Source organism: Symphalangus syndactylus, chromosome 8 (genome assembly GCF_028878055.3).
Source record: "Symphalangus syndactylus isolate Jambi chromosome 8, NHGRI_mSymSyn1-v2.1_pri, whole genome shotgun sequence".
Lineage (NCBI taxonomy): Eukaryota > Metazoa > Chordata > Mammalia > Primates > Hylobatidae > Symphalangus > Symphalangus syndactylus.
The window spans coordinates 20,611,274-20,630,104 of NC_072430.2; the positions used below are offsets into that span (position 1 = coordinate 20,611,274).

Genomic DNA, 18,831 nt, shown 5'->3' on the forward strand with positions numbered 1-18,831 from the left:
ACCTCTGCCTCCTGGGCTCAAGTGATCCTCCCACCTCAGCCTCCTGAGTATCTGGGACTACAGGCACACCACCATGCCCAGCTAATTTCTGTATCTTTTTTTTTGGTGGAGATGGGGTTTCACCATGTTGCCCAGGCTTGAGCTGAATCTTAAAAATGAATAGGGAGTAGCCAGGAGAAGGGCAGGAGAAGGCTGCGCTAGCTGAGCCACATGGTAGCTGCTTTAGCCAGAGCAGCCTGGACTGGAAGAGGAAGCTGTCCCAGATCTAGACTCCTGAAGCTGGGCACAATGGCTCACACCTCTAATCCTAGCACTTTCAGAGGCCGAGGTGGCAGGATCACTTGAGCCCAGGAGTTTGAGGTTGCAGTGAGCTAAGATCACACCACTGCATTCCAGCCTGGGTGACAGAGCAAGACCCTGTCTCTAAAAAATTAAAAACAAACAAATTTAGCCAGGCACTGTGGCTTACCCCTGTAATCCCAGCACTATGGGAGGCAGAGGTGGGAGGATCACTTGAGCTCAGGAGTTTCAGACCAGCCTGGTGACATGGTGAGACCCCATCTTTTTTTTTTTTTTTATTAATTTTTTTTGCATACAAAAACAATAAACATTTTCTAAAAATACATACAAACAAAAAGATGCGTATCAAACATATTAGGAAGGTTGCACATGGGAAGTCGGGGAATAGAAATGGGGGTGGGAGTTAAAATAAATGAGAGAGGGACTTTATATGGATCAGTGATAATAACTCAATCCTCTATTTGACAAAGAAGAGGGAGAAGGAAGAGGAAGAAAAAGAAAGTGGGATAAAGGATCAGAAAGGGAGGAAAATAGAAAAAATTAGAGTATGACTCCAGGGTAGACCTGTTTTGTTGTCATTGAGTTGGTTGGTTGGTTTGTCTGTTGTATTCTTCATGTTTCGCCAAGTTGGCCAGACTGGTCTCGAACTCCTAGCCCGAAGTGATCAACCCGCCTCGCCCCCCAGAGTGCCGGGACCACAGGCGTGAGCCACCACGTCCAGCCCCCACATTGCTTCTGGCCTCCGTGGTAGACCGCCCAGACGGAGCGGCCAGGCAGAGGAGCTCCTCACTTCTACCCAGACACGGGGCGGCCGGACAGAGGGGCTCCTCACTTCCCAGACGGGGCGGCCAGGCAGAGACGCTCCTCACATCTTCCCAGACGATAGGTGGCCGGGCAGAGGCGCTCCTCACTTCCCAGACGATGGGTGGGCGGGCAGAGGCGCTCCTCACCTCCCAGACGGGGCGGCCGGGCAGAGGCGCTCCTCACTTCTTCCCGGACGGGGCGGCCGGGCAGAGGCGCTCCTCACTTCTTCCCGACGGGGCAGCCGGGCAGAGGCGCTCCTCACTTCTTCCCGGACGGGGCGGCCGGGCAGAGGCGCTCCTCCCCTCTTCCCGGATGGGGCGCCCGGGCAGAGGCGCTCCTCATTTCTTCCCGGACGGGGCGGCCGGGCAGAGGCGCTCCTCACTTCCCAGACGGGGCGGCCGGGCAGAGGCGCTCCTCACTTCTTCCCGGACGGGGCGGCCGGGCAGAGGCGCTCCTCACTTCCTCCCGGACGGGGCGGCCGGGCAGAGGCGCTCCTCACTTCCTCCCGGACGGGGCGGCCGGGCAGAGGCGCTCCTCACTTCCTCCCGGACGGGGCGGCCGGGTAGAGGCGCTCCTCACCTCCCAGACGGGGCGGCCGGGCAGAGGCACTCCTCACTTCCCAGACGATGGGTGGCCGGGCAGAGGCGCTCCTCACTTCCCAGACGGTGGGTGGCCGGGCAGAGGCGCTCCTCACTTCCCAGACGGGGTGGCTGGGCAGAGGCGCTCCTCACTTCCCAGACGGGGCGGCCGGGCAGAGGCGCTCCTCACCTCCCAGACGGTGGGTGGCCGGGCAGAGGCGCTCCTCACTTCCCAGACGATGGGCGGCCGGGCAGAGGCGCTCCTCACTTCCCAGACGGTGGGTGGCCGGGCAGAGGCGCTCCTCACCTCCCAGACGATGGGTGGCCGGGCAGAGGCGCTCCTCACTTCTTCCCGGACGGGGCGGCCGGGCAGAGGCGCTCCTCCCCTCTTCCCGGACGGGGCGGCCGGGCAGAGGCGCTCCTCACTTCTTCCCGGACGGGGCGGCCGGGCAGAGGCGCTCCTCACTTCTTCCCGGACGGGGCGGCCGGGCAGAGGCGCTCCTCACTTCTTCCCGGATGGGGCGGCCGGGCAGAGGCGCTCCTCACTTCCCAGACGGTGGGTGGCCGGGCAGAGGCGCTCCTCACTTCCCAGACGATGGGTGGCCGGGCAGAGGCCCTCCTCACTTCTTCCCGGATGGGGCGGCCGGGCAGAGGCGCTCCTCACTTCTTCCCGGATGGGGCGCCCGGGCAGAGGCGCTCCTCATTTCTTCCCGGACGGGGCGGCCGGGCAGAGGCGCTCCTCACTTCCCAGACGGGGCGGCCGGGCAGAGGCGCTCCTCACTTCTTCCCGGACGGGGCGGCCGGGCAGAGGCGCTCCTCACTTCCTCCCGGACGGGGCGGCCGGGCAGAGGCGCTCCTCACTTCCTCCCGGACGGGGCGGCCGGGCAGAGGCGCTCCTCACTTCCTCCCGGACGGGGCGGCCGGGTAGAGGCGCTCCTCACCTCCCAGACGGGGCGGCCGGGCAGAGGCACTCCTCACTTCCCAGACGATGGGTGGCCGGGCAGAGGCGCTCCTCACTTCCCAGACGGTGGGTGGCCGGGCAGAGGCGCTCCTCACTTCCCAGACGGGGTGGCTGGGCAGAGGCGCTCCTCACTTCCCAGACGGGGCGGCCGGGCAGAGGCGCTCCTCACCTCCCAGACGGTGGGTGGCCGGGCAGAGGCGCTCCTCACTTCCCAGACGATGGGCGGCCGGGCAGAGGCGCTCCTCACTTCCCAGACGGTGGGTGGCCGGGCAGAGGCACTCCTCACTTCCCAGACGGTGGGTGGCCGGGCAGAGGCGCTCCTCACTTCCCAGATGGTGGGTGGCCGGGCAGAGGCGCTCCTCACTTCCCAGACGGGGCGGCCGGGTAGAGGCGCTCCTCACTTCCCAGACGGTGGGTGGCCGGGCAGAGGCGCTCCTCACTTCCCAGACGATGGGTGGCCGGGCAGAGGCCCTCCTCACTTCTTCCCGGATGGGGCGGCCGGGCAGAGGCGCTCCTCACTTCTTCCCGGATGGGGCGCCCGGGCAGAGGCGCTCCTCATTTCTTCCCGGACGGGGCGGCCGGGCAGAGGCGCTCCTCACTTCCCAGACGGGGCGGCCGGGCAGAGGCGCTCCTCACTTCTTCCCGGACGGGGCGGCCGGGCAGAGGCGCTCCTCACTTCCTCCCGGACGGGGCGGCCGGGCAGAGGCGCTCCTCACTTCCTCCCGGACGGGGCGGCCGGGCAGAGGCGCTCCTCACTTCCTCCCGGACGGGGCGGCCGGGTAGAGGCGCTCCTCACCTCCCAGACGGGGCGGCCGGGCAGAGGCACTCCTCACTTCCCAGACGATGGGTGGCCGGGCAGAGGCGCTCCTCACTTCCCAGACGGGGCGGCCGGGCAGAGGCGCTCCTCACTTCCCAGACGGTGGGTGGCCGGGCAGAGGCGCTCCTCACTTCCCAGACGGGGCGGCCGGGCAGAGGCGCTCCTCACTTCCCAGACGGTGGGTGGCCGGGCAGAGGCGCTCCTCACTTCCCAGACGATGGGTGGCCGGGCAGAGGCACTCCTCACTTCTTCCCGGATGGGGCGCCTGGGCAGAGGCGCTCCTCACTTCTTCCCGGACGGGGCGGCCGGGCAGAGGCGCTCCTCACTTCTTCCCGGACGGGGCGGCCGGGCAGAGGCGCTCCTCACTTCTTCCCGGACGGGGCGGCCGGGCAGAGGCGCTCCTCACTTCTTCCCGGACGGGGCGGCCGGGCAGAGGCACTCCTCACTTCCCAGACGATGGGTGGCCGGGCAGAGGCGCTCCTCACTTCTTCCCCGATGGGGCGGACGGGCAGAGGCGCTCCTTACTTCTTCCCGGATGGGGCGCCCGGGCAGAGGCGCTCCTCATTTCTTCCCGGACGGGGCGGCTGGGCAGAGGCGCTCCTCACTTCCCAGACGGGGCGGCCGGGCAGAGGCGCTCCTCACTTCTTCCCGGACGGGGGCGGCCGGGCAGAGGCGCTCCTCACTTCTTCCCGGACGGGGGCGGCCGGGCAGAGGCGCTCCTCACTTCTTCCCGGACGGGGCGGCCGGGCAGAGGCGCTCCTCACTTCTTCCCGGACGGGGCGGCCGGGCAGAGGCGCTCCTCACTTCTTCCCGGCCGGGGCGGCCGGGCAGAGGCGCTCCTCACCTCTTCCCGGATGGGGCGGCCGGGCAGAGGCGCTCCTCACCTCCCAGACGATGGGTGGCCGGGCAGAGGCGCTCCTCACTTCCCAGACGGGGTGGCCGGGCAGAGGCGCTCCTCACTTCCCAGACGATGGGTGGCCGGGCAGAGGCGCTCCTCACTTCCCAGACGGGGTGGCCGGGCAGAGGCGCTCCTCACTTCCCAGACAGGGTGGCCGGGCAGAGGCGCTCCTCACTTCCCAGACGATGGGTGGCCGGGCAGAGGCGCTCCTCACTTCCCAGACGATGGGTGGCCGGGCAGAGGCGCTCCTCACTTCCCAGACGGGGTGGCCGGGCAGAGGCGCTCCTCACCTCCCAGACAGTGGGTGGCCGGGCAGAGGCGCTCCTCACCTCTCAGATGGTGGGTGGCCGGGCAGAGGCGCTCCTCACCTCCCAGACGGTGGGTGGCCGGGCAGAGGCGCTCCTCACCTCCCAGACGGTGGGTGGCCGGGCAGAGGCGCTCCTCACTTCCCAGACGGTGGGTGGCCGGGCAGAGGCGCTCCTCACTTCCCAGACGGTGGGTGGCCGGGCAGAGGCGCTCCTCACTTCCCAGACGGTGGGTGGCCGGGCAGAGGCGCTCCTCACTTCCCAGACAGGGCAGCCGGGCAGAGGCGCTCCTCACTTCCCAGACGGTGGGTGGCCGGGCAGAGGCGCTCCTCACTTCCCAGACGGTGGGTGGCCGGGCAGAGGCGCTCCTCACTTCCCAGACGGTGGGTGGCCGGGCAGTGGCGCTCCTCACTTCCCAGACGGGGCGGCCGGGCAGAGGCGCTCCTCACTTCCCAGACGGGGCGGCCGGGCAGAGGCGCTCCTCACCTCCCAGACGGGGCGGCCGGGCAGAGGTGCCCCTCACCTCCCAGATGGGGCAGCCGGGCAGAGGCGTTCCCCACCTTCCAGATGGGGCGGCGGCCGGGCAGGGGTTGCAATCCCAGCACCCTGGCAGGCCAAGGCAGGCGGCCGGGGGGTAGAGGCTGCCGCGAGGCCAGACCACGCCACCGCACTCCAGCCCGGGCAACACCGAGCACTGGGTGAGCGAGACTCCGTCTGTAGTCCCAGTACCTCGGGAGGCTGAGGCAGGCAGAGCACTGGGCGTCAGGAGTCGGCGACCAGCGTGGCCAAGATGGCGAACGCGTGCCTGCATCCAAAGGAGAAAAGGCAGGCAGCGGTGGCGCACGCCGGCAGTCCCAGGCAGTCCGCGGCGCGGGCAGCAGCAAGCCGAGTAGATTGCAGCCTGGGCCAGAGAGGGAAAGAAAGAAAGAAAGGAAGAAAGGAAGGAAGGAAGGAAGGAAGGAAGGAAGGAAGGAAGGAAGGAAGGAAGGAAGGAAGGAAGGAAGGAAGGAAGGCAGGCAGGCAGGCAGGCAGGCAGGCAGGCAGGCAGGCAGGCAGGCGACCCCATCTTGACAAAAAAAGAAAAAGAATGAAAATTAGCCCGGTATGGTAGTGCACGCCTGTGTTCCCAGCTACTTGGGAAACTGACGCAGGAGGCTCTCTTGAGCCCAGGATGTCAAGGGTGCAGTGAGCTATGATCACACCACGGCACTCCAGGCTGGGCGAAAGAGTGAGATTCTGTATCAAAAAAACAAATAAATAAACAAATAAATAATATTAAAAATAGAGCTCCTGGAATTGGCCAGTAGGTTGGTGAACCTGATCATATAAATACTTTGGGGCAAGTGCCTATTGGCGGATCTTCGTATTCTGGTGTGGCATCTGCGTGTGTGTCTGGGGTGCAATGATCGCCATCTTCTTAATCTGAGCCCTACAGCGGTCTTTCTTATTTCCCTCTGTGCATATAAAAGAGAAAGGCTATTTTGGTAGTAACCTTAAAGTATATACTGCAAATGCAGATAGTGAGTTTGGGTTTTACGGATATTCTTCTTAGGAGTCCCAGTTTTGTTAGCACAACTGATTGGGGGCAAAACTTCTTTTTTTTTGGAGACGGAGTCTTGCTCAGCCGCCCAGGCTGGAGTGCAGTGGCACAATCTTGGCTCACTGCAACCACCGTCTCCCGGGTTCAAGCAATTCTCTTGTCTCAGCCTCCAGAGTAGCTGGGATTACAGGCACCCGCCTTTATGCCCGGCTAATTTTTGTATTTTAGTAGAGATGGGGTTTCATCATGTTGGTCAGGCTGGTTTTGAGCTCCTGACCTCAGGTGATCCACCCGCCTCAGACTCCCAAAGTGCTGGGATTACAGGCATGAGCCACCGCGCCCAGCCAGCAAAACTATTTACGATATGTCATCAAAGTATGGGATGAACCCACTGTACCTTGACTATGTCTTCCAGGGTATGAACAGATTCATCCACAGCAACCAGGTAGTGAGGCTTTGGCGCGTGATCTATGACGTTTTCTATCACTCTGCAGACCCACAGGTAAAATAATCATCAGAGGGAAAAGGCGAAAGAGATGCAGTAAACTAGAATTCACTGACCACCACCCCCATGGCTGGGCGTGGGGTTTAGTGCTTTGATAAGTTATCTCCATTTTCAATAAGGTCAGGGTTGGGATGGTTATCTGCATTCTCCACATGAGGAAGATGCTAAGGAGTTCGGTGACATTTCTCAGGCTGAAGAGCTACTGCGAAAGTGGAAGAACCAGCTTTTGAGGTCAGATCCATCTGGTTCTGGACCTGTCTTCTTTCCAGCATACTGCCCTGTCTCCCAACAAGGGGACCTGCCTCCAGCAGGACCCCAGTTTATGAAGCCCTCCCCATCTAGTGGCTCATGTGAGCCTCACAACAGTGCTTTAGGGAGGTATTTTACAAAGTAAGACACAGATTTAGACACGCTGTGGCTCTTTTAAGGAAGTCACGTAGCAACAGTGCCTGAGCCTGCTTTCCTATTCCGAGTTGCCAAGGTTTCCGAGCGCTTGCTTCTGTGCTGAGGGCGGCACAGGTGTGATCCCACTGAATTCTCACAGCCCTAGCATGTGGGTACTGCTCCTATCCCTGTAAGTAACTTTCCCAAATTCACACAGCTAGTGAGAGGCAGAGCAGGGATTGGAACAAAAATTAAACAATTCCAGAGAGAAACAATAGTGAATAGATGTCTACCACAATGGCTTGTCAATTCTACCTCCACCTTAGCTTCCTTTCAATAAAATGAAAATAAATCGGATGCATGCTTCCAAATGTGCAGTTCACATTTATTTTGTATTCATTTCTTTTTTTCTATATTTATTTATTTATTTATTCATTCGTTTATTTATTTATTTTGAGTCTCGCTCTGTCGCCCAGGCTGGCAGGCAGTGGTGTAATCACGGTTCACTGCAGCCTCAACCTCCCAGGCTCAAGTGATCCTCCCGCCTCCACCTCCCAGGTAGCTGGGACTGCAGGCACGAGCCACCAAACCCAACTAATTTTTGTATTTTTTGTAGAGACAGGGTTTCACTATGTTGTCCAGCCTGGTCCCAAACTCCTTGGCTCAGGCGAACCTCCCATCTTGGCCTCCCACAGTGTTGGGATTACAGGCATGAGCCACTGCACCTAGCCTATTTTGTATCCATTTCTCAGAACATTTCAGCTTTTTGCTTTTCCCTCTGTTAAATATTTGACAATCTTCAAAGAAACCTCTGGGGAAAAAATGCTACTTAGAGGGGTCTGTCAAAAGACAAAATTATAACAAATCTAGTTAAAGATTTCACTTGGCTTTATTTGTGATTCTAGAATCAGGCAACATTTCATTCCATAAAATAGAACAAGTGTGTCAGTGAAATGAGCAGAGGCGGGTAGTTTGATAGGCAGAAAGGGCTGCAGAAGCAGAAACAAAGAACAAAAAGCACATTGGTCATTTCAAAGTTAGTTTCCTTGTAAGACAGGGACAAGGAGAACAACAGAAAGATAACTAATGGGGCCGGGCGTGGTGGCTCATGCCTGTAATCCCAGCACTTTGGGAGGCTGAGGCAGGTGGATCACCTGAGATCAGGAGTTCGAGACCAGCCTGACCAACATGGTGAAACCCTGTCTCTACTAAAAATACAAAAAATAGCCAGGTGTGGTGGCCGGCGCCTGTAGTCCCAGCTACTTGGGAAGCTGAGGCAGGAGAATCGCTTGAACCCAGGAGGCGGAGGTTGCAGTGAGCCAAGGTTGTGCCACTGCACTCCAGCCTGGGCGACAGAGCGAGACTCCATCTCAAAAGAAAAAAAAAAAAAGAAAGATAACTGATAGGTTAGTACCAGGTTACTTTAGGCTACTTTTTGTCGTAAGGATTAAAACACAGAGAGCTTTATTATCATGCCTACTGAAGACTGAAACTGGCTTGTTTGGGAAATTAGCTGTTGTTGCTCTCTTTGGCTTTCTCGAAAGGTCAGGTAACAGCTTAGTTTCAGTTTGGTGACTGGAAATTTAGCATGGGTGACTCCATTTTGATTTTCAGTCTGGTCTATTGGGGCCTCGTACAAGAATGTAGTCCAAAACAATGGCCTGCTATAACTTGTTTTTAACAGGCCCCAAGTCCTTCTGTAATGGCAATAATCTCACCCTCTAATTTATGTTTGGAAGTAATATGTTAAGGATTAATGCCAAGTAAGTTATATTAATAATGTAAAAGACTATTCTATATCTTTGAAACCCAGTAATGTCATAATGTAAAATCTCTGCAGAAAAAAATGGGTATGTTTCGGCCCCTCCATCCCCAGGGATGGAGCAGATCCAGGGTTTTGTAGTGCCTGAAGCTTAGCCCATTTACAGCAAGCTTGTCAAACTGGGGCCTGTGGGCCCCATGAGGCCCAGGATGGCTTTGAATGTGGCCCAACACACTTTTGTAAACTTTCTTAAAACATGAGTTTTTGGGCCGGGCGCGGTGGCTCACGCCTGTAATCCCAGCACTTTGGGAAGCCAAGGCGGGTGGATCACAAGGTCAGGAGATTGAGACCATCCTGGCTAACATGGTGAAACCCCATCTCTACTAAAAATACAAAAAATTAGCCGGGCGTGGTGGTGGGCACCTGTAGTCGCAGCTACTCGGGAGGCCGAGACAGGAGAATGGCATGAACCCAGGAGGTGGAGCTTGCAGTGAGCCGAGATTGTGCCACTGCACTCCAGCCTGGGCAACAGAGCGAGACTCCATCTCAAAAAAAAAAATAATTATGAGGTTTGTTTTTTGTTATTTTTTTTAAAGCTCATCAGCTATCGTTAGTGTTAGTGTATTTTACGTGTGGCCCAAGACAAATCTTCTTCCAATGTGGCCTAGGGAAGCCAAAAGATTGAATATCCCTGACTTATAGGGTCCTTCTTTAAGAAAAATAATAAAAATTAGGTTCAGGGTCTTGGAAAGGGATCTGCTCAGGGGTGTGGCCCTGAAGTTTAAACTTCCTTCATTTCCCAGTAAATCTAGAAATTTATCTGAGATTGTGACTAATTTACTCGTGGCCAGTGGATGAGAGAAAGAGTGGGAATCTGAAAACCAGAACCTCAGGGAAGTGCAGAAATTGCTCCTTTCTGGGGATGTGCCACAGGGGTGACAGAATGAAGTCCCCGGAAGCTGGAGCTGATGGACCACAAACACAGTGAACCAGCTCATTGACCTCACGTTTAAGTCAGGGTCTTCAAAGGAGAAGGGTTTCTGGACCTGTCTGAATACAGGGTTTAGATGCTCTGTGAGTATAAAAAACATATGTCAACTTTACCTACAACTGTCGAAGAAGGAAAAAGCTTCAGGTTTACAGTTTTCCATCTGAATTCTAGAATTTCAGTTGATGGGTTAGACGTATTAATCTCATCTGGCACAAAGGAATAAGAAACTATGTCCTCAGAATGTACATACCAAGTTCTTTCTTTTCCAAAATTGGAGGGCATTGCTATTCTGCTGATAGTTTTTAAGAGATGAACCTGAACTTGTCACCAGAAATGTAGAACTTTTGAACAGTGGGCACTATTTCATTAGATGAAAAATGGAGAAGACGGTACCTTCTGCATAGGGTTGTTACGAAGAATGAACACAATAATGCATGTAAGGGTCTTAGCATTGTGTAAATGCTCAAAAAGCATTAGCCTACAAACAAACACATTAACCAATTCTACGAAGGTCACGTCTCTGGGAGAATGCTTACCCTGCTAGATCAAGAACGTGGATTGTTGGAATTACATTTGTTCCATCGCCAAAAACTGGTAATGCAGGAATCTCACCCAACCAAGCCATCTGAAAGAAAGAAAAGCAAAATCATGTCCCCCAGTTATATGTGGATGGCTATTACAGTCACACATAAGTCTACAGGAGGAGGCATCCAAAAGGCCTAGCTATCTGCTTAAGTAATTTCCTCTAGGGGGAGTTTTATAAATCAGCCCTGATGAGATTTAGGATCAAATTCTGCCAAGAGAAATAATGTGTAGCCTTGGGACTGAAATACTTTTCAAGAAGTCTACAACCTCCCAGTCGTATTTAGTAGCTATATGCATGCCATTTACATAGAGAAGAAATATTTTCACATGCATGATGTCTTAATTCTCACAAAAAGACAAATTAAAATTTAAAATTACCCCCACCAGTAGGGATGAGGTGAGGGGAAATAATTACCATCAGTACAGGGGTGAAATGCTTAGTGGATAAAGTAGCATGCAGGAGGTTACACTTGTGAGAGCTTGGACTGGAACCCCAATCCTCAGAGTCTAAATCCTCATCTTTTCTTTGCATTAAGTATTTCAGTAACCAAACAGACATGCTGAGTACTGTTTAAGTGTCACATATTAGATTATTTTGAATTGTTGTTAAGAGTGAATGAGGTAGGGGTGGGGGTCACAGTAGACCACTGGGTCTTGTAAGATATTTTGGACTTTGAGACAAAGTATTGAAGGGTTCTAAGCAGTGATGTGACACCAGCAGGCTTGCTTTTGTTGCCTTGTGGAGAAGTGGTGGGAAGGAGAGTCCGATGGGGAGAGAGAGGTGATGGCAGGTGTGCAGGCGAAATAGGGTAGCTTAGCTTGGAGGTAGGAAGTGCAGGGAGTGGGGATGGAGAGAAGGGAGATACTGAGGAGGCTGACTGCAGTAACTGGGAATTTTGTGATGGGTAATGTGAAAGGAAAATAAATCTTGGGACCCCAAAATCACTAAGCCAAAGGGAAAAGTCAAGCTAGGAACTACACAAAGCAAATCTGTCTCTCATTCAAAGATTTTATTTTGTTTCCTTTTTTTTTTCTTTTTTTTTGAGATGGAGTCTTGCTGTGTCATCTAGGCTGGAGTGCAGTGGCACGATCTCGGTTCACTGCAACCTCTGCCTCCCAGGTTTAAGCGATTCTCCTGCCTCAGCCTCCCGAATAGCTGGGATCACAAGCATGTACCACCACACCTGGCTAATTTTTGTATTTTTAATAGAGATGGGGTTTCACCATGTTGGCCAGGCTGGTCTTGAACTCCTGACCTCAGGTGATCCACCCGCCTCAGCCTCCCAGTATGCTGGGATTACTGGCATGAGCCACCATGCCTGGCCTCATACCTTCCTCACAATTTGCCCACTAGGAAATTATCCGTAGGCCCCAAGAGCTTTACCTGAAAACAGTTCTGTTGAATTTCACCCTGACAATGTAAATTGACAGCTTATCTTCACAGGTACAGGACAAGGACAGAACTCAAAGTCATCCCTAGGCTCACCTGACACAAATGCCTATCTGATTGCTTCCTTGGCCCTATGTTTATTTTATCTTATGTAAAAATGCAGATTCGCTGAGCTAGATAAATGCATAAGTGACTATTCCTCTACCCTTCCCTCATGTCGAACAGCTGACCAAAGACTCAAAAGAATGTGCCCACCTGCCTCTTATCTACCCACACCTTTTATTTATTTTTTGTAGACACAGGGTTTCACCATGTTGCCCAGGCTGGTCTCAAACTCCTGGGTTCAAGCCATCCACTCACACTGGCCTCTCAAAGTGCTTTACTGGGATTATAGGCATCAGCTACCACGCCTGGCTTACCCACATCTTTAAAAAATTTTTTCTTCTTTCTCTAATATCTACCCTTTTCCCTTTAAATATTGAAGCACTCAAAGTCATCTTTGGAGAAAGGCACAGGCCTGTCTCCTGGGCGTGCATCCTTAACCTTGGCACAATAAACTTCTAAATTGACTGAGACCTGTCTCAGAAACTTTTTGGTTTGCAGTAAGGAGGGAGGAGTTGGATTCTGATCATGTAGCTGGTTGGAGGGTTACCCCATTTTCTGAGATGGGGCCTTGGAGGAGGGGCAGGTTTGGGGATGACTGTAGGTATAGTTTGGATTTGGGAAAGACATCCAAGTTGAGGTGCTGAGTAGGCAGCTGGACCTACAGAGCTAGAACTTAGGAGAGAGAGCCTCGCTGGAGACCGAAGTTTGAGTCATTGGTATCAGTCACAGGAATCAACAGACCAAGGGAGAGAGAGCAAAGGGCGAAGAAAAAAGGTCTAGGGCCGAGGCCTGCGAATGCCAAGATTCAGTGAGCAGGTAGGTGGGAAGTAGCTGAGAACGGACAATGAGTAAGAGCTTCCTTGAGCTTCTCCTCTGCAACTGTCCTATCTCTTGTATTAAAAAAATCAGTTCAAGGCCAGGCGCGGTGGCTCACGCCTATAATCCCAGCACTTTGGAGGCTGAGGTGGGCAGATCACGAAGTCAGGAGTTCAAGACCAGCCTGGCCAATATGGTGAAACCCTGTCTCTACTAAAAATACAAAAATTAGCCGGGCATGGTGGCACACACCTGTAATCCCAGCTACTCGGGAGGCTGAGGCAGGAGAATTGCTTGAACCCAGGAGGTGGAGATTGCAGTGAGTTGCGATTGTGCCACTGCACTCCAGCCTGGGTGAAAGAGTAAGACTCCCTCTTTAAATAAATAAATAAATAATAAATAAATCAAATAAAAATTAAAAATCAGTTCAACCAACCTCCCTTGACTACACTTTACCCTTTAACTCCGCCTTCTTTCTTTGCACCCCCCTCCTTTTACAGGAAAATTCCTTGAAATATTTCTCTGTTCTCATTGTCTTCAATTCCCCTCCAGCTGTTCCCTCTTGAACCTACGTCTATTAGACTTTTGTCCTACCCAGTGCCAAAAAATTCAGTGGTCAATTTGTAGGTTTCATCTTAGTTGATTATCTGTAGTATCTGACACAATTTGTCATTCTTTCTTTTTAAAAACTTTTTTTTTTTTTTTTGAGATGGAATCTCACTCTGTCACCCAGGCTGGAGTGCAGTGGCGTGATCTCGGCTCACTGCAAGCTCCGCCTCCTGGGTTCACACCATTCTCCTGCCTCAGCCTCCAGAGTAGCTGGGACTACAAGCTCCTGCCACCATGCCCGGCTAATTTTTTGTATTTTCAGTAGAGACGGGGTTTCTCCATGTTAGCCAGGATAGTCTTGATCTCCTGACCTTGTGATCCGCCCACCTTGGCCTCCCAAAGTGCTGGGATTACAGGTGTGAGCCGGCCAAAACCACTTTTTAAAATAATTATTTATTCCTCTCTTATTTCCTCTCCTGCTTCCTGCCCACCCTTCTCAACCTCCTTTCCTAATTCCCTCCCATTTCCCTATAACCTCCAATATTGGAGGGTTCCAAGACTCAGTCCTCAGGCCCCTATCTTTTCTCCGTATTCATTCACTAGTTGATGTCATCCAGTCCCAAGGATTTAAGTACCCACTGTATTCTGACAGCTCCCATGATTATATCTCCAGACCTGACCTCCCCCATGATCACTAAACTCTTTATGTCCAATAGCCTTCCCAGTGTCTATACTTGGATATTAATTATCTCAAACTTCCTAAACTTTTCATTGCATTGTGCCCCAACCAGCTCCATTCCCTGTCTTCTCCATCTCAATAAATGGCAGTGCCATACTGCTAGTTGCTTAGATCAAAACCCTTGAAGTTATCCTTTACTTTGTTTCTGTCATCCTTACATCCAAGCTTTGAACAAATCCCATTGACTCTCTCTTCAAAATACGTCTGAAATCTGAACAGTTTCCAGTATCCCCACCATGCCCACCCAGGTCTTAGGCACTACCCTCTCACTGGCTTCCTTGCTTCCTGCTCCTGCCTGTGCCCCAAATAGTACATCCTCAGCACAGCAGAAGAAGAAAGCTGTCCTTTTATATCACATGGATTATGTTGCTTCGGTGCTCAAACAGTCTAATGGTTGCCCATCTCACTCAGAAAGAAAGCCAGAGCTTCACGAGGGGCTACCAGGCTGGGCTTGGTCTGACTCTCTCATTACCGCTTTGACCTCATTACCACTGTTCTCCCATACTTCTGCTAGATTGAGCTATATTGGTCTTCAAATGTAGCCAGCACATTTCTGCCTCACTTCTTTGCAGTTACAATTCCCACTGCCTGGGATGTCTGTCTCCAGAAAGCCAATTAGCCAGCTCCCTCATTGCCTTTCCCTTTCTACTCAAATATCACATTGTTGGAAAGACCTTCCTCAACCTTCCTATACAAGATATAACACCCCCAACCCCCGCAACCTTACTCCCCAGCACTCTCTGCCTTTCTCTGCTTTGTTGTTTTCCATACCCTGTTTCAACATCTGAAATACTCAATATTTACTGGCTTGCTTATTATCTATCTCTTTCTCCACCCCGTCAGAATGTAAGCTTCACAAAAGGAGGAACTTTATTATTTTACTGTATCCCAAGTACCTACAACAGTTTCTAGCACCTGATGGGCACTAGATCAATATTTGTTTCATGAATGAAAGGAGATACATCTTTTTCGTTATTATTTTGAGAGTGGTGAATACAAGTTAATAATGGGAAAGAAACGTAGGTCTTTGTGGTCACATCCATACTTTCCTTCATTTTCTGCTATTCTACTGTACTAACCACATCCAAAGCAATCAAAAACACCTTCAAATTGTGTATCTGTATCATAAGACACTTTTAAACATTCCACATCATCACTGAAAAGCCATACCTTAAAAAATGTGTGTAACATGCCTCCTTCCGCTCCATACTGAAGTCCAGCAGCAACTACGTAAGTTGCAAATTTTCTGGCCTATTAGATAAAATACAGAAAAAAAAAGCTGGATGTAATATTATTAATCATATTGAACCAGATTATTTTAGTAGTTAAAATGAGCACTTTCAGAACTTCCGTCAACTCTTGCAGGTTACTGAGGTATTGTTTGGGATATAAATCCTATCTCTTAAAGGGAGAAACAACACCCCTGCACTATTCAGGAATACCTCTGACTACTATTAAAATTTAACAAGGACTCCTAATTAAATTAAAGCCAGGGTTTTTGTGAAAACTTAGTACCTGTAAGCTCTATGCCGGGCACTGAAGGGGAAAAGAGGAAAGAAAAACAGGTCTTTCCACGAGGATCTTTAATGGTCTAGTAAATGAAACCAAGAAGCTGGTAATGGGCCTTAACACAAGGATGGAAATTCACATGGATTGTCCACTTCACCCTGGATGAGCAGCTTAGGCACTGTAAGAACTGGCCTCAATATTTCTTTATTTTTAATTTTTAATATTTGTGGGTACATAGTAAGTATATAGATTTATGGGGGTGCATGAGATGTTTTGATACAGGCATGCAATCTGAAATAAGCACATCATGGAGAATGGGGTATCCATCCCTTTAAGCATTTATCCATTGAATTACAAACACTCCAATTATACTCTTTAAGTTATTTAAAAACCTACAGTTCAGTTATTACTGACTATAGTCACCCTGCTGTGCTATCAAATAGTAGGTCTTATTCATTCTTTCCAACATTTTTTTGTACTCATTCACTATCCCTCCCTCCCCGCACCCCCTACTACCCTTCTCAGCCTCTACTCTCTGCCTCAGTATTTAACCAGATAAGCTCAAAATACCATCTTTATTATTGATATGAGTTCTACTGGAGGCCATGCCTTAGGTGAGCCATGATGATGAGCCTCCTAATCCTGAATCCAGAATAGGATGAACTTTTCCAAACCAGTCCCAGGCAACACTGGACAACGAGGGACTTCTGCATATGGCGGCCTGCTGCTGTAAGTCTCAGGGCATGAGGAAGGTGAAATGCACAGTAGCCACCATCCGCGGGGCCCCAGAGAGAAGGGAAGGAGGAGGGGCCAAGCTCACATGGCCAGGCCCTCCCCAAACCCACCAATCAGAAAATTCGCTTGAGCTTCTTCAGGCAAACAGGGGATGGTACAAGAAGACAGGAGTTTTTTGTTTGTTTGTTTGTTTGTTTTGAGACAGAGTTTCACTTGTTGCCCAGGCTGGAGTGCAGTGGCATAATCTAGGCTCACTGCAACCTTGGCCTCCTGGGTTCAAGTGATTCTCCTGCCTCAGCCTCCCAAGTAGCTGGGATTACAGGTGAGAACCACCATGCTCAAGTAATTTTTGTACTTTTAATAGAGACAGGGTTTCCCCATGTTGGCCAGGCTGGTCTTGAACTCCTGACCTCAAGTGATCCGCCTGCCTCGGCCTCCCAAAGTGCTGGGATTACAGGCATAAGCCACTGCGTCTGGCCTACAGGAGTTTTTTTTTTTTTTTTTTGGAGACGGAGTCTCGCTCTGTCACCCAGGCTGGAGTGCAGTGGTGCAATCTCGGCTCACTGCAAGCTCCGCCTCCCGGGTTCACGCCATTCTCCTGCCTCAGCCTCTCTGAGTAGCTGGGACTATAGGCGCCCACCACCACGCCCGGCTAATTTTTTTGTATTTTTAGTAGAGACGGGGTTTCACTGTGGTCTCAATCTCCTGACCTCGTGATCCGCCCGCCTCGGCCTCCCAAAGTGCTGGGATTACAAGCGTGAGCCACCGCGCCCGGCCTGGCCTACAGGAGTTTTTAGGAAGAATGTTACTCAGGCTGTTGTGGGAAGGTAGTGATCTCACCTTGCAAATATTAGGCCTGAAAAGTAGGACATAACCACAAATACAATAGGGATTTTAAAAATTGTAAGAGAGACTTACGGACAACTTTCTGCCAACTGATTTGAAAATGTAGCCTAAAGGGCTCATTTCTTGCCTCCAAATGCCTGCTAACTGCCTTCCCACAGTCCAAGACAGTTTTTCAACCAAAGTCTACCAAACAGTCAAAAGATAAGCCCAGAGGCAGGGCAAGACAGCGGGATGGAAATCTCCCCTGCAAGGACAACAATAACTATCTACACAGAAAAAACAGCTTCATAAGAACCAAAAATCAGGTGAGCCCTCACAGTACCTAATTTAACTTCATATCGCTGAAAGAGGCACTGAAGAACTAGAAAAAACAGTTTGGAATCGCCAAAGCCACCCACCCCTGCTGGCAGGAGAGCATCTCTGGGCACTGCAGGAGGGAGAACACAGCATTTGGGAGGCATTGAACTCAGCACTGTCCTGTTAGAGCAGAAAGAAAAACCAGACCAAACTCAGCTGATGCCAGCCCAGCCCACGGAAGGAGCATTTAAACCCGCCCGAGTCAGAGGGGGCTCTCCGGTATCAGCGGTCAGAACTTAAGTGCCTCCAAACCTCGCCACCGAGGGCTACAGCACTCTGTGTCTCCAAGCAAACTTGAAAGACAATCCAGGCCATAAGGACTGCAACTCTAGGTGAGTTCCAGTGCTGAGTGAGGCCCAGAGACAGTGGACTGGGGAGGGCATGCAACATACTGAGACACCAGCTGGGGTAGCCAAGGAAGAACTGGCACCACCTCTCCTCTAACCCCAAGCTGCACAGCTCGCGTCTCCCAAGAGACCCCTTCCTTCTGCTTGAGGAGCAGAGAGAGAAGAGTAGGGGGGACTTTGTCTTGCATCTAGAACACCAGCTCAGTCACAGCAGGAAAGGGCACCAGTGATTAGGGAGGCCCTCATTCTAGGCCCTAGCTCCCAGATGACATTTCTAGACACACCCTGGGCCAGAAAGGGAAACTGCTGCCTTGAAGGCAAGGACCTAGTCTCAGCAGCATTCATCACCTGCTAACTTGAGAGCCCTTGGGCCCTGAATAACCAGCAGTGATACCCAGGTACTATGTCGAGGGCCTTGGATGAGCCTTGCTGCCTTCAGGTGAGATTCAGCACATTCCCAGCTGTGGTGACTATGGGGCAAAACTCCTTCTGCTTGAGAAAAGCAGAGGGAACAGTAAAGGGGACTTTGTCTTGCACCTTAGGTGCCAGCAAGGCCAAAGTTAGGTAGAGCACCAAGCAGGCTCTTGGGGTCCCTGCCATGACTTAACTCTTGAATGGCATTTCTGGACCTGCCCTGGCCCAGAGGGGAGCCTCCTTTCCTGAAGGGTGAGTCCCATCTGAAGGGTGAGTCCCAGGCCAGGCAGCAGTCAAGACCAGCTGACTTAAGAGACCTTGGACCCGAAGGGAACATCAGTGCTAGTCTGTCAGTACTCATTGTGGCCTGGGGTGGCTACTGGGTGAGGCTCCTCTGTCTTTGGAAAGAAGAGGGAAGACTGGGAAAGACTACGTCTTGTGGTTTGCATGCTAGCTCAGCTGCAATACAATAGAACATCAGGTAGACTTCTAAGGTTTATCACTCTAGTCCCTGACTCCCAGACGGCACTTCTGGACCCACCTGGGGCCTGGGGGACCTTGCCACCCTGAAGGGAAGGACACAGGCCTGTCTGG

General features: G+C 52.2%; 1 protein-coding gene across 5 annotated transcripts in view; it reads right to left on the bottom strand.

Annotated features, from left to right (window-relative positions):
• The window catches only part of AK7 (adenylate kinase 7), a 101,688-nt gene that overhangs the window by 39,127 nt on the left and 43,730 nt on the right, over window positions 1–18,831 (bottom strand). For all 5 annotated transcript variants that reach the window (XM_055288249.2, XM_055288250.2, XM_055288247.2 and 2 more), the window contains 3 exons: window positions 15,200–15,280; window positions 10,382–10,470; window positions 6,601–6,691 (listed from right to left, as the gene is read on the bottom strand). In XM_055288249.2, coding sequence (XP_055144224.1) covers window positions 6,601–6,691; window positions 10,382–10,470; window positions 15,200–15,280 — 261 coding nt within the window. The remainder of the gene's footprint in view (window positions 1–6,600; window positions 6,692–10,381; window positions 10,471–15,199; window positions 15,281–18,831) is intronic.